The 14,634-nt window shown below is 35.7% G+C and overlaps 2 protein-coding genes, 1 long non-coding RNA gene and 1 other non-coding gene across 19 annotated transcripts in view; 3 read left to right on the forward strand and 1 right to left on the reverse strand.

Annotated features, from left to right (window-relative positions):
* The first annotated feature begins 378 nt into the window (after window positions 1-378).
* La (La autoantigen-like) lies at window positions 379-2,645 on the forward strand. The gene is made up of 7 exons (XM_003699998.3): window positions 379-698; window positions 850-1,203; window positions 1,308-1,450; window positions 1,516-1,600; window positions 1,680-1,934; window positions 2,007-2,139; window positions 2,334-2,645. The coding sequence occupies exons 1-7, from the start codon at window positions 534-536 to the stop codon at window positions 2,417-2,419; spliced, it is 1,221 nt and encodes a 406-aa protein (XP_003700046.1). The 5' UTR covers window positions 379-533; the 3' UTR covers window positions 2,420-2,645.
* Window positions 2,187-2,266, forward strand: LOC143265809 (small nucleolar RNA U6-53/MBII-28). The gene has a single exon (XR_013040541.1). It is a non-coding gene; the product is annotated as a small nucleolar RNA U6-53/MBII-28 (small nucleolar RNA).
* Window positions 2,646-5,452: 2,807 nt separating the features above from the next.
* Window positions 5,453-14,634, reverse strand: part of NLG-5 (neuroligin 5) — a 317,239-nt gene continuing 308,057 nt past the window's right edge. For all 16 annotated transcript variants that reach the window (XM_076539447.1, XM_076539446.1, XM_003699989.3 and 13 more), the window contains 4 exons: window positions 13,817-14,261; window positions 7,333-7,606; window positions 7,061-7,207; window positions 5,453-6,939 (listed from right to left, as the gene is read on the reverse strand). In XM_076539447.1, the coding sequence (XP_076395562.1) occupies window positions 6,296-6,939; window positions 7,061-7,207; window positions 7,333-7,606; window positions 13,817-14,261 (1,510 nt within the window). In that variant the 3' untranslated portion in view covers window positions 5,453-6,295. The remainder of the gene's footprint in view (window positions 6,940-7,060; window positions 7,208-7,332; window positions 7,607-13,816; window positions 14,262-14,634) is intronic.
* Window positions 7,046-7,720, forward strand: LOC143265748 (uncharacterized). Its single transcript, XR_013040417.1, has 2 exons — window positions 7,046-7,178; window positions 7,250-7,720. It is a non-coding gene; the product is annotated as an uncharacterized LOC143265748 (long non-coding RNA).

Genomic DNA, 14,634 nt, shown 5'->3' on the forward strand with positions numbered 1-14,634 from the left:
GAAAAAAATATTTTTCATGATCAATGAGAAAAACATGGCAGCCTGTTTAGGGTAAAATACTGGATATATTTTTATTTATTTGTAGGTAATTATAATAAATTTCAATTTAAATTATATTAAATCAATAATCGAAACTACTTTCTGATTTATTAGGTACTAATTAGTTTATAGTTTAAACTGAATAATAGGTGTTGCAATATTCTTTTAAATATTACTTCTACTTGTTACGGAATTTAAGTAACAATTCAATTGTTCGATATATCATTAAAAATAATAATGCAACAATTTTACATTGTTAAAAACTGTATAAGTATAATAAATCTTGTGTTCGTTTGTTTAAATATTTTCAGATTTAGTGCGGTTCGGTTACCATTTTCGATTATATCGTATACTTCCGGCTTCAGAAGCAGCAAGGGCACGTGTGCGTCATGATGTTTTGAGTTCGATTTTTAGAAATTGACTTATATTTACGTTTTCTACAGTTTCCAAAGAGTAGATTTTCTGTAAGTCGTGTTGAAGAAAAAGTGGGCAAAATGGAGAACGGTCAGGAAGAAACCAAAGTTGAGGAAACAAAAAATAATGTTGCTACCGATGAATCAAAAACCGAGAAGCCGGTTCCTAATGCCGAAGAAAATGCCAAACAAACGGCAGAGGAACCATCTAAGGAGCTATTAGAGAAGATAAAAAATCAAATAGAGGTATAGTTTCCTTAACACAATCAATAATCGTAACACTAAAGTAATTAATTTATTATGAATCATGTATACATACACATAGCCTTTACATAAACGTTAACCAACACGAGAAGTATCATAATATTATTAGCTTACTAAAACCACTCTATTGCAGTTTTATTTTGGAGATGTTAATATGCAAAGAGATAAGTTTCTTATTGAACAAACAAAGTTGGATGATGGATGGATTCCGATGACTGTTATGTTGAATTTTAAAATGTTGACATCTATGAGTACAGATACTGAAGTTATATTAAAAGCCCTAGAATCTAGTGAACTAATGGAAATATCTGAAGATAGGAAAAAGATACGTCGTTCACCGAAACATCCTTTACCAGTATATAACGAAGAGTATAGAAAGGCACAAGAAGCTAGAACAATTTACCTAAAGGGATTCCCTTTGAATGACACTAACATTGAAAAACTTAAAACGTTTTTCAGCGTTTATGAACCATTTGAAAATATTATTGTAAGTATCTTAATTGTAATTGAAGCGGGTAATATTTTGAATATAGCCTGAAGAAAATTTGCAAAACAATGTTTAGAATTTCAGACCATTTTCTTGTTTGATAGATGAGGAAGTATCTAGATAAAGAGAAAAAGTTGCAGTTCAAAGGATCGATTTTTATACAGTTTAAAACTCTAGAAGATGCAAAAGCTTTTATGGCTAGGGACCCTATCAAATATGGAGAGACTGAACTGATCCGGAAGTGGTCGTAAGTTTACTCTATGGAAATGCTTTTTATTAATAATTTATATTTGATTTTGTTTAAAATTACAGAGCAGATTATAATGTGGAGAAGACTAAAGAGAAAGAAGAGAGGAGGCAGAAGAGATCAGAAGGGAAAGGAAAGAAGCATGACAATGTTAGTGTAAAAATAGTTATTGCATATATTTATAATGTTGATCAAGTGAAATATATCATTTTATTTCTTTCTCAAAAAGGCGAAAGAAAAAGAAGCCGATCACAGCGGCGAGGAAGAAGAAAACGAAAAGGATGCATCATTACCTAAGGGTTGTGTGATTCACTTTACTGATGCACCTGATAAATGTACAAGAGAGGATATCAAGGAACGTTTAGGTGAATTAGACGCTAGTATCGCGTTCGTAGATTTTAAGATAGGTGACCAAGAAGGTTGGGTGCGTTTGCAAGGGGAAAACTCTGCGAAAGCCGTTGTTGATAAAATGAAAGACAGTAAAGTGAGTATTTAGAACTTTTTTAAAAATATAAATTCTTGGCATTAGGTTACATTGTTGACTTTGGACTGCTAGGTATTAATACATGGCAAGGAGGTTACTTGTCGTGTCCTTGAGGGTGAGGAGGAACAGAAATATCTTATAAAAGCAAAGGAAGAGATGGCGAATATGAGACAGAAATTTGTTAAAGGAAAGAGGGGTAAGAAAGGTAAGTTTCTAATGAAAGTATTCCTTTTATCAATATTTATTTCTTTTTTGTAATGATGTTTTGCCATGCTAATACCGAGAGACCTCATCGAGTCTCGATGAGTTGAACTTCAAGTATACTGAACAAATCGTGTAAAAAAAAAATAGGACATTCCATCAAAATATAACACACTGAACGAAGGAATTACTTTACAGGTCGTAACCAGCAACGTGGTCAAAGAAAAAGGCGTCATAGCGAAAATGCTGATGCTGTTCCTGCCAAGAAAACGGCTAATGAATAATTCAGAGAAGTTATTTAACTTTGTAAAACTGAACTATTATATACTTACTTTGCTGTACATGTGTATTCACCATATTTTTATCACATGTATACATATGTATAAAATATGAAAGATAACCGTTACACTGCTAGGTATTTTAAGTAAGCACTTACTTTTTTTGTTAATGCTTAAGCAGTGTGTATATTATTTAAAGCATAAAAAGTACAATAGTGTTTATATTCGTAAACTGTATATTATTTCATAGCACCATTATCAAACCCTGTCGGTAATCCGAAATGTTAGAAGCGAGAAGTAAGTAAACAAATAATAAGAGTTACTAATAAATAATAGAGCAGTTATAATTATATTGTAAAAAATATATTTTTAACAGTGGAGGGGAAAAGTTTGTTAAATTCAGTCATTTTTATTCATTTATTAAATGTTTATGAATACAAAAGGAAACAGGTCTTATAAATACTAGTATTTTTCGAGATAAAGAAAATCTATATGGTAAATAGAATTCGTACTGTTAATTAAATAGCAATAGTAGAAATTATTGTATAATTCGCGAACGGCATTGTAAAGAAATGTTCTATAATTTATCGGTTTATTACCAGAAGCAATAAATTATTATCGAAAGTTGTAAAAATAAATTCTTTTATGAAAAGAAATTGTCAATTTATTGTAGTATGGTTTGACCTTCCTGTAACTCCTTACAATATTGATAGGTAAGTAATTTTTTAAATTAAAAACTTTACCACAGTCTGTGTCCACGATTTTGAATTTTAAATAATCGCGCGCTTTTTAAAAACAGTCCCTCAAATAGCGATAAACAAAAATCTGTTTTTTGGCTGAATTATCAAATTTTAAGTTTAAAACGCACTTGTAGAGTGTTATTTTAGCATAATGCGATTAGGTTAATGCGCTCAAAGTGCTGTAGAAGCGTTAAAATCGATTTTTAAAAAAACTCCATTTCATGGACTAAAAAATTGCCGTCCATCTAGCGGTGAAAGTTGGAACTAACGAAATAGAAAATTTCGATTTTCTCGAAAACTAGCTACTTTTCCGAAATTCTGAGATATACAAATTGTTCCTGGTCACCTAAGGAATTGAAGGAATATAATTATAGCCCTCTAGGACCATTAGGAACGAAATTAGAAAAAAGGTGCATTTCATGGACAAAAAAAATGCCGTCCATCTAGCGGTGAAAGTTGGAACTAACGAAATAGAAAATTTCGATTTTCTCGAAAACTAGCGACTTTTCCGAAATTCTGAGATATACAAATTGTTCCTGGTTGCCTAAGGAATCGAACGAATATAATTATAACCCTCTAGGACCAGTAGAAGAGAAAATAGAAATTTAATGCATTTCATGGACAAAAAAAATGCCGTCCATCTAGCGGTGAAAGTTGGAACTAACGAAATATAAAAATCCGTTTTTTCGCTAAATTAGCAAATTTTACGGCAAAAACGCTATTGCAGAGTGTTATTTTATCATAATACAATAAGATTACAGTGTTCAAAATGCTGTAAAAGCGTTAGAATCGGTTTTTAAAAAAATAGCATTTTATGGACTAAAAATTGCCGTCCATCTAGCGGCGAAAGTCGGAACTAAAATCGGAAATTTAGTTCCAACTTTCACCGCTAGATGGACGGCATTTTTTTTGTCCATGAAATGCATTAAATTTCTATTTTGTTTTCTAATAGTCCTAGAGGGTTATAAATATATTCGTTCGATTCCGTAAGTGACCAGGAACAATTTGTATATCTCAGAATTTCGGAAAAGTCGCTAGTTTTCGAGAAAATCGCAATTTTCTATTTCGTTAGTTCCAACTTTCACCGCTAGATGGACGGCATTTTTTTTGTCCATGAAATGCACCTTTTTTCTAATTTCTTTCCTAATAGTCCTAGAGGGCTATAATTATATTCGTTCGATTCCTTAGACGACCAGGAACAATTTGTATATCTCAGAATTTCGGAAAAGTCGCTAGTTTTCGAGAAAATCGCAATTTTCTATTTCGTTAGTTCCAACTTTCACCGCTAGATGGACGGCAATTTTTTAGTCCATGAAATGCTATTAATTTTAATTTTCGTTATTAACGCTTCCAACACACTATAATAATGCTGTTCCATTCCCAATGTGATTATACAACACTTTTCTAATGCCATTTTAGTTCAAAAGTGCCTTATTTTGTCAAAAAACGCAATTTTCTGTAATGTTATCTCCACAGCTATGACATATGCCTTTCAAAAAGCGCGCGCTTATTTGAAATTCAAAAACGTACAAACACGAATTCTGCGTATTATTTTTAACTTATTAAATTACTTACTTGACAGTAGCTTCATGTTCTCGTTTACTCCTGTACAATTTAAGTAGTTCAAACATTTGAATACGATTTTAAGCAACAAATTTCGCAATTAAACGAAGAAAATTTCCTTCACAGCGTTCTACTGCACGTTCTCAGAAATTCAAAATTAATTACTCTGATTTCATTCGATGATAATGTCGAGCTTCCAAAGTCCAGATTTTTATTGTTTTTTAAATTTCTTAACCGCATCAGATTTACCTTGAAAAATCCTACAAAGATGAATGATGTTCGTGTAAGCGTGGGCATAGTCTGGCTTTAGATTACTTGGTCGAGGAGATCTAGGCATTATTCAATTTGAAGGAAAATCTTCTTTACGATTACGTTCTGATATATTGGCGTAACCAGGAAAGTCTTCAAAATTTTTATCATACAAATTTGAAAATTCTTAAATAATTAATTACCAACATTCTAAATATCTAAACTTAAAAATTCCCAAAGACCTAGGGTCCCCAGACAGAAGGTCCTAGTTACACCAATACACCTTCCACAATTACCAGCCAAGTTTTGACAAAGTTTGAACGACAGTTCAATTTCACCCCTAATTTAATTTTAACATCGCACAGTGGAAGGTTTCACGCGAACACCATCCGGTATATTGCATATCGGGTGCCTATATATTCTTTCCGTCGATAACAATAACATCGAGACGATAAAAAATTGCTGGAGTTCGAATAACTTCACAATATTCGTTTTCTTCAATTTTATGCAGTCAAGGAAATCAAAAGTCTGAATCAACGATACAAAACTTTACTTAATTACAGAAAAAAGGTTCTCCGTTAGTTTCTAGCGAAAGGATAGTTTTCTCACGAGTTTAATCGATAACCATAATTATAAGCAACTATCAAACAATCATACACAGTAATTAATACACCGATTTATATTTAAATTTTGCCTCTCATTCAGATCACGCTGATCAACGTTCCTGAAGATTCTTACCAGTTCGCTACGTATCGCTTTACACAGACCTTAACTAATTGATTATCCGTGCGAAACCGTGCACAACTTTCAGTAATTGGGATAGAAAAGACCTCGAAGTTTTCGCGTATTAAAGGAAGTAGGAATCATTCGTGCCTAGCGTCGATTATACCGGAAGTTAGTCTACGCCCGCGACCATCGCTACGCCATCTTGGATGCCAGCTACGAGAAGAACACTTTTGAAAGAACACTGATTATTCACCCGACGAATGTCCAATAACAAGTACTTCCAGTGACAATCATCATCCTACAATGTCCCACGTTAACTCACAAGCGTTTCAGAAAAGACACGCGGCACAGACACCTAACCTTACGGACCGTGTTCAAGTTACAAATATGAACATAGCCCAAAGTGTCCACATCTTAACTCCAGGGTTCAGCATCCGTCTTCGTGTAAAAGATCCAAAGTTCTACCGACATCCCCATTCTTCATCGATCCTCTTTGGACCTTATTAGCATCTACACGAGCTTGCTCTCAGAACTTGGACTCTTCGAAGTCCACGAAAGTCACCTTCTTGGTCTTCGCGTTGCCCTCTAGGGGCAACCCCTAATGCTATACGGATATCTCCTGAATTTGCACGCGTTTCTTGATGGTGTTGGTGCTGCCAGTGGTGCTGAGGGAGCTGGTGGTCCTCGTGGGAGGTTTAGGAGGGATAGGGTCCTTGTGTATGGTATTACTCGTCGCGTGTACAGGTTTCTGCTCATTCTGAGGCTGCTCCTCGTCCGTGGAGGGATTCTGGGGAATCTGATGGTGTTCCTGGATGGAGGGGCTTCTCGCCAAGGTGGTGTACGACGGAGGAGGTTCTTGGGTCGATCGTGAACTGTCTGGAGCCTTCATGGAGGATCTCGTCGTCATCGGAAGCGATTCCTGACCGTTCGGAGTGCAGTCCATCGCTGCTCGCTTCTTGTCCCTGTCTCTCTGGTAGTAAATCCCGGCGAATATCAACATGTTCAGGACTAGGAGGATGCAACCGACTCCCACGGTGATGGCAAGGGCAGTGGTGGTGCTGTAGTAGTGCCGGGAGGTCAGTCTTTGCAAAAGTTCCGCGTCGTCTTCCGAGTCGTCCAGTATGGGCGTTATGTCTTCGGCGATGCTGTCCTCGCCGGTTGAGGTGCTGCACGCGGTTGTGGAGGAGGCGCTGCTTTTCGTTGTGCCCACCAGAGGGAGCGGAGTGTACCACTCGTCTCGGACTGGCCCTGAGGATTTTTGTAGAATTAAAGTCCTACATTTTTAAGTTAAGCTCTACATTTTTTACTACACATTTATTAGGTTATATTCTTAAATTTACTGAGTCTTCAACATTTTTAGGAACTCTACCTGCATAAAAATGATCACCCCTCTCTCGAAAGTGATGATGTCTCATAGAAACGTCGTCGTCTCCCGGTCGATGCAGTTGCGGTATCAAATTCAACCAGACCGCCATTTTGTGACCACGGTAGTGACTCTTCATTTTCGGCTTCATCGCTGCAAAATTTAACAAAACGTTACTATAATTATTCATTCCAGATGCTTCATTTTCATCAACTCTTTCAATTTAAATTGAAATCAGGTTTGAAAGAGTTAATATTAAAAACTGATATGAAGTATACCAATTGTGAGGTACTGTTGAGTACCAGTTTCGTATTGTTCCCAAATGAGTCCTCGGTATCTAGTCTTCTCTTTCGGAGTGCCGTAATCCACTGATTCGATTTTGTGCGGTTCATTAGGATTTCCGGTCTTCGCGAAATTCGTGAAAAATGTGAGGACAGCTTCAGCCACTATTTGATCTTGGCGAGTGTAATTTCGAGGGAAGAAAAGTCCTCCGGCTACTAATGGCAGACCGAAGATGTAGGGTATGTCTTCTCCTCGGATGCTTCCTAGACGCTGAAACAAAATTATTTTGTTGTTGAGTGTTTATTTATGTATTGTAATAGTATTCAGAATAATATACGTTCTTTTATTGTAACCAAAAAATAAATAAATGTTTAGAGAATGGTACTCTTGAGTGAAGTATGAAGTATGGGAATAAAAAGTAGTAAAACTTGAAGATGTTAAAATTTTCAAGTTTCTTGTTCAGTATAATATAAATACTGAATATTCTATATTATTGAGTGTAATATAATAAGTAAATATTCAGTGAGGAATACAGTGAATAGTACTTTTAAGTGAAGGATGAAGTATAGGAATTAAAAGTAGTAAAACTTGAAGACGTTAAAATTTTCAAGTTCTTTGTTTGGTATAATATAAATACTGAATATTCTATATTATTGAGTGTAAAATAATAAGTAAATATTCAGGGAAAAGTATAATGAATAGTACTCTTAAGTAAAGTAGAACGCACAGAAATAAAAGGTACCAAAACCTGAAGATCCCAAAACCCTCAACGTCCAACTCTCCCCAAATTTAACAAATCAAATGTCTCCAACTTCTAAACATTAAAAATCCTAAAATATCCAGTATAAAAATCCCAAAACTCTCAACTTGCAAAACTCCCCAAATTTAACAAATCAAATGTCTCCAATTTCTAAACATTAAAAATCCTAAAATATCCAGTATAAAAATCCCAAAACTCTCAACTTGCAAAACTTCCCAAATTTAATAAGTCAAATGTCTCCAACTTCTAAACATTGAAAATCCTAAAATATCCAGTACAAAAATCCCAACACTCTCAACTTGCAAAACTCCTCAAATTTAATAAGTCAAATGTCTCCAATTTCTAAACATTGAAAATCCTGAACTATCCAGCACAAAAATCCTAAAGTATCCAGCACAAAAATCCTAAAATATCCAGTATAAAAATCCTACACTATCCAGCACAAAAATCCTAAAATATCCAGCACAAAAATCCTAAAATATCCAATATAAAAATCCTAAACTATCCAGTATAAAAATCCTAAACTATCCAATACAAAAATCCTAAAATAAATTTTCAAGTTCACAGAAAAGTGTACTCAACACCGTAGCGAGACAGCTAAGCCCGTTTTACAAGCTGCGTTTAGTAGAAGCAAGTTAAACGACTCATCCATTAAACGATCCGAGCCGATAAGCGTTAAGACACACCTGTAAATTCTCCAGCTAATCCAGCGGGCTACGCTTCTTCGACTGTTGCGAAATGTATGCACGCGCATGCACCGATCTGTAGATCTACCGGGGGAGAAATGTCGAGGGTGCAGGATCAAGGAGGACACTCGAGAACCGACTAGGGAAGTTCTACATTCGGTTGCTTGTGCTGCGAATTAAGGAGATTTGCATTGTGACCTCGATGCGGAACGCAAACAAAATTGGCCGCGCACGATTCACGCTCTGCTTTGCAATTAGTATTATTGAGCAGGTATTGTGCGGACATCTTGCGATCTTGATATCTGGGGCAGACATATTTTATGGCTGAGAGACTTTCTTTGAAATTTCATTACTAATCATTTTCTTAAATGATTCTTAAATGATTTGTTATATTATGTTAGTAGTTGGTTGTAATATTGTTTATAATTATTTTAGTTGGCAGATGTATTAGAATATTATATGATTTGAGGCAAAGACATATTTTATGGTTGAGAGACTCTTTGAGGTTTCGTTGTTGATCGTTCTTATATTTGTTGTATTATGTTAGTAGTTGGTTGTAATATTGTTTATAATTATTTTAGTTGGCAGCTGTATTAGGATATTATAGTTGGAAGCTAGGAGTGATGGTAACAATTTAAAAATTTCAATAGAGAGATGCAAAATTTGAAAGTCTCAAATTTCCAACACTCAAGAGTAATCTCTTTTGTATCCTCGTGTCGGCCATTTTGTTTCGTAGCAGACAGAAGACTTGGACTATCTCAATACTGAGTTTACTCGTCAAAATGATCCTTCAGCTCAAAGACTTCCCTATTTTGTAAAATTCTAAAATTTGAAAATTCCAATATATTAAAATCGCAAACTTCCAAAGTAAAAAGTTCCAAGCTACAATCCCTATTAAAAGTTCCAAATCCCTATCAAGCTATTATCATATTCAAAAAGTTGTAATAGAGGCACGTCCCAAATAATGCACTTCGTGCAACTAAGAACTCGGGCAGAACCCATGTTACTAACTACCCTCCTCTCTAATTTATCTACCAATACTAATATACCAGCGATATACCACCTATGTATCCAACACACCAGCCTTCAATTATTAATCGCCGTCTGTTATTAATATATTGCACTCGTAAATTTATATCGAACAGTTATTCCTTTTTCTTTTCGCTTCGACCACCTTGTTTCCTCGTATTTTCTTCTTCTTTTTCTTGCTATCTTAACTCACCGCGTTCTCGTTTGTCGATACTGAATTTACCGCATGACGTGTTGTTAATACTGGACTGATCAAAAGGTTCCTTTTTTTAAGATGTTCGAGTGTAAATGCATTTTGTGATAAAATTTTATTGTGTAAGATATTTGGTCGATGTGTTAGAATTATTATTGTACAAAATTATTATTCAATTGTCAGAGACAAGGCATATTTTTAATACGAAAGTATTATTTAGTGCGACGTCACTGTGTTAGGTTAAATACATGTTTTCTTCAAGTTTAATTAACTTATTTTTGAAAAAAGTAATGTAATATACTGTCAAAATTACTTTCAGTGTGTCTTCCACTTTGTATCCTCGCGTCGGCCATTTTGTATCCTCATGTCGGCCATTTTGTGTTCTCGTATCGGTCATTTTGTGTCCCCGTTTCGGCCATTTTGTTTCGTAGCAGATGTAAGACTTGAGACTATCCAATACTGAGTTTACGAAACTCGTCAAAATGATCTTAGATGTTTAAAATTAAAATCTACCTAGTAATTAAACCTACCTATTAATTAAACCTCCCCATTAATAAAACAGACCTAAAATTCCCTAACACATAAGTTTCAACTACGCATCCCCCAAAAAGAAAATGACACAAACAGACGAAACGTCGTACAGACAAAAACTACAAGACTTTTTGCGAATAATAATGTCGGAAGTTGCAAAGAGTTAACAACGTCACCGGAAGTTATTAAACGAGCTGCCTTACCGGGTTTAATTAAATTTCGCTTTGTGCGTACGCAGTTGGCCAGGCCTGCCAAGCAGACGCACTAAATCGCTATTAACCCTGGCCCTCGGGCGAAACTTATTAACTTTTAGTCCTGTTGTGATTTACTTGAAACGTGCTGCGCGATATACCAGCTTTGTACATATCTGCGTTTGTTAACGCTTGTGTACAAAGCTGTTTTGTTCCTTTCTATTGAACAACAGAGAGTTTCTATGCAATTGCGTCCTTAATAAAGCATTCTCGGGATTTTAGCAAAGCATCAACTTTGCCGGAACCTGGCTTTGAATTCTTTGGGTTTGAGTTCTTTGTGAACGGTTTTTTGGGATATTGACAGTCGTGTCAAGAGGGTGTTTTTAATTATTTTGTTGTGGAGGGATTTTGTGGAGAAGATTGTAACTTGAATTTTAATATTTGATCTAATTTATTTTGTATCACTTTTGGAATTTTCATTCTATGCAAATATATATGCTATTTTGTTTAGAATGTACTGTAGAAAATATAAAGTGAGAAGTGTATTTTTTAATAATGTAAAATTTCGTGAAACCTAACCTTACTTTACTCTGTATAACCTAACCTGATTTTACTCTGTACAACCTAACCTGACTTCACTCTGTGAAACCTAACCTGTCTTACCTATGTTATGTTACTATTAAAATAGTAGTTCTACGCAAACACCTACGAAAATTACTTAACACTTTAATTATAATTCTAAAGTTAAAAGTAACCTAACCTTATCATATATAATTTTATATTTTTGTTTATATACAATTTCTTATTTAACCTAACTCTTCTAAATAGACAGCTGATCGTTCGGGATAAACTGCAGACATCAAGATCATTACCATAGTTCGATGGATGTAGTATTAATTTGGTATGAACTTGTTGGCACGTGTAACAATGAACTGACGATAATTTATTACCGTGTTAATTATCACTAATTAAAATTCAACGGCAATGACGGAAAACTGTATCGGTTAATTGGAGTTAATCGACGATGCCGAGAAATGCAAATTGAACACGTCAAATTATTTCAGCCATTATTGAATATCCTACCGACTATAAATCATGTCCTGAAGCGTAATACGTTCTATGGCGTATGTGGATTCATTTCTGACAAAATTATAGACTGCTTCGAAGTTTTACTTTTTTGAAATTCTTTTGGCGTTTGGTTGTTTTTTATGGTTGTGTAAAGAGTTGGAGAAAGAATTTGGGGATTTTGGGATTTGAAGAGTTGGGAATTTGGGGATTTTGGGATTAGGAGATTTTGGAGATTTGAAGAATTGGAAATTTGGGATTTTGGGGTTAGGAGATTTTAGGGTTTTGAGGGTTGGAATTTAGGGATTTTGGAATTAGAAAATATTGGAAATTTGAGGATTTCGAATTTAGGGATTTTGGGGCTTTGAGGATTGGAATTTAGGGATTTTGGGGATTTGAAGAGTTGGGAATTTGGGGATTTTGGGATTAGGAGATTTTGGGGTTTTGAGGATTGGAACTTAGGGATTTTGGAATTAGAAAATTTTGGAAATTTGAGGATTTGGAATTTAGGGATTTTGAGGCTTTGAGGATTGAAATTTACGAATTTTGGGATTAGAAGATTTTGAAGCTTTAAGGATTTGGAATTTTAGGGTTTTTGAGATTAGAAGATTTTGGGACTTTGAGGATTTGGAATTTAGAATTGGAACTACCAATAAAAAACAGACTCTAACCTATAAGACAGCGATAACCCAAACCTCCAAGATTCCTCTACCCAGCAAGTTGGATAACGTTGCGCTTAATTTACACGGTTCTAGACTTGTTGTATAAGGCGGTCGTGATGGAACCAGCTCCTGCGGCCTGGTCTGATTAAATCAGTAGCTTCATCGTGAAATCATGGGCAGCGGTTAGAGTGGATGTCGGGTCGAAGAAGGGAATCGATGAGGAGGAAACGCAAGATTGTGCACTGCCAATCTCGAAGAGTTCGAAGCCCGATCAGCTCGTTCACGCGATTAAATTAACCGGAGCTAAACGCTGCTTCTTCGCTTCGTTTTTTCCCTATGATAGTGTCGAGGCAAGACTGTGCTGTTATCTTAATTATCGATAATTACAGTGGAATATTTTAAAAGTATTTGACATTTTTTATGTGACGTGCAAACTTAAAAATATCCAAATATGAAAATTTTCAAATCACAACTTCAGAAAAAATTCTTCTTTCAAACTTCGGAAAAAATTAAAAGAAAAATATGTAAACCTATTAACTAATGCATGAAACATCGTTCACAAAAGATACTACTATAAACTATTCTACTATAAACATTCTGCTATAAACATTCTGTTATATCACAGTTATACAATTCTGCTACATCACTATTCAAACATAAAACCAATATAAAACAAAAATACACAGAAACCTATCTTACAAACTCTTAATAAATATACAACCGGTCTTATTTACAAGAAAGAGAAGTTAAAAAACAAAATACATGTCAAAGAATATTAGCTGGAATTCTCAAGGATATGTAAGTAGTTCGCAAAGAGAGTTATTTAATAAATGTAGTAAGTCTGTTATCTAAAGGTTGCGCTCGCCAAATTGATTCAAAGGAAGCCATGTTTTTAAAACGGCAAATAACCCGCGCAAAGCGTCGAGAGTAAACGTGGCCCTTTGAACCACTTCCGCTGTAAACTTGTTTCTCGCGGGACCTCGCCGCTTCTTTTTCTTCTTTAATCCTCCTTGCAGACGTTTATTCGCGACTTCTTTGATTCTTCGCGAAATTTCTTAAGTACACCAGCCGCCATCGTCAAAGAGCCGGACTCGAAGTTTTGCGTTCAACTCTTTGGCGAGAGCGAAAAGTGGAGCAGCGACGGAGAACCAACTGCTTAAGTCTCAGTTAATTTTGCATAAATTTGCGAGTGCGAAATGTTTGAATAACCGTGGCTACAGCGCTATTAACACATTTTTAATTCGTCGACAAATTGCGAAATAAGGCTCTAGGTAATATTTTTAAAAATTTACAAAACTCGCATATCCTAAACAACTCTGAGCATAAACGCCTCTTCAAATCCTGGCCATAGTTCACCACTGACCTCCATATATCCGTTGTTCTTGTTCTGATGGCTGAAGTGATAGAAGTACGTCTTGGCTCCCCTCCTGGCGTGATAAAAGGCTATTCTCATCAGCGGAGCCACGGTGTGTCCATCGCTCAACGCCTCCATCGTCGAGTCCCTAACGTTGATGGGATGAAGAACCGGCTTGTCCCAGTCCGTGTACTCGTTTCTCACCGCCGAAAATATCTCGTTCAGATGATAAACGTACGCGTTCCTGATGAACGTGCGGAGAACACGATTCCGATGATCCTCCTCGAGACCGTACTGAATATCGTGGGCGTTGAAGTCCAGGTTCGACTCAGTGGTCGATACACCGAGGATCAGAGGCACCTTGATGAACGTGTCGCTCACTCTTTCCATGTCCAGACCTGGGTCGGGGTTATTTTGGTCCACTGGTAAGCCGGGCCCTATACGAGGCACGAACCTGCAACGAAGAATATTTCTGAGGAGATCGATAGAGGTAATTATAGGGCAGGATAGTTAGGGCACGATTAGGGACACTTTGATCTGCGATAAACGCTGATTATTGTGCTGAGATTGATATCTGGAACTGTTAGGTTAATTTATGCTTGGGGGAAAGTTTTGGGGAATGGCAAGTTTGTGATACAATGTTTGAAATTTGGAAACTTTTAAGGGTGGGTAAATCAGGTGGTTTTAGGATTAAAAAATTCTGCAACTTGCAAGATATTCAAGGTTCAAAAATTGTAAAATTTAAGGGTCCAAAATTGCAAAATTAAAAAATTAATTTTCTCAGGTTTTTCTCTCAAAATTTTAGGGTTGGAAAATTATACAATTCC

The sequence above is a fragment of the Megachile rotundata genome, chromosome 14 (genome assembly GCF_050947335.1).
Source record: "Megachile rotundata isolate GNS110a chromosome 14, iyMegRotu1, whole genome shotgun sequence".
Lineage (NCBI taxonomy): Eukaryota > Metazoa > Arthropoda > Insecta > Hymenoptera > Megachilidae > Megachile > Megachile rotundata.

Bases quoted from the DNA above. Each gene is read 5' to 3' on its own strand.
- La (XM_003699998.3), top strand. From the start codon at position 534: ATGGAGAACGGTCAGGAAGAAACCAAAGTTGAGGAAACAAAAAATAAT. The intron at 1,601-1,679 runs GTTAGTGTAAAA...TTTCTCAAAAAG, and splicing joins AAGGAAAGAAGCATGACAAT to GCGAAAGAAAAAGAAGCCGA. The intron at 1,935-2,006 runs GTGAGTATTTAG...TTGGACTGCTAG, and splicing joins ATAAAATGAAAGACAGTAAA to GTATTAATACATGGCAAGGA.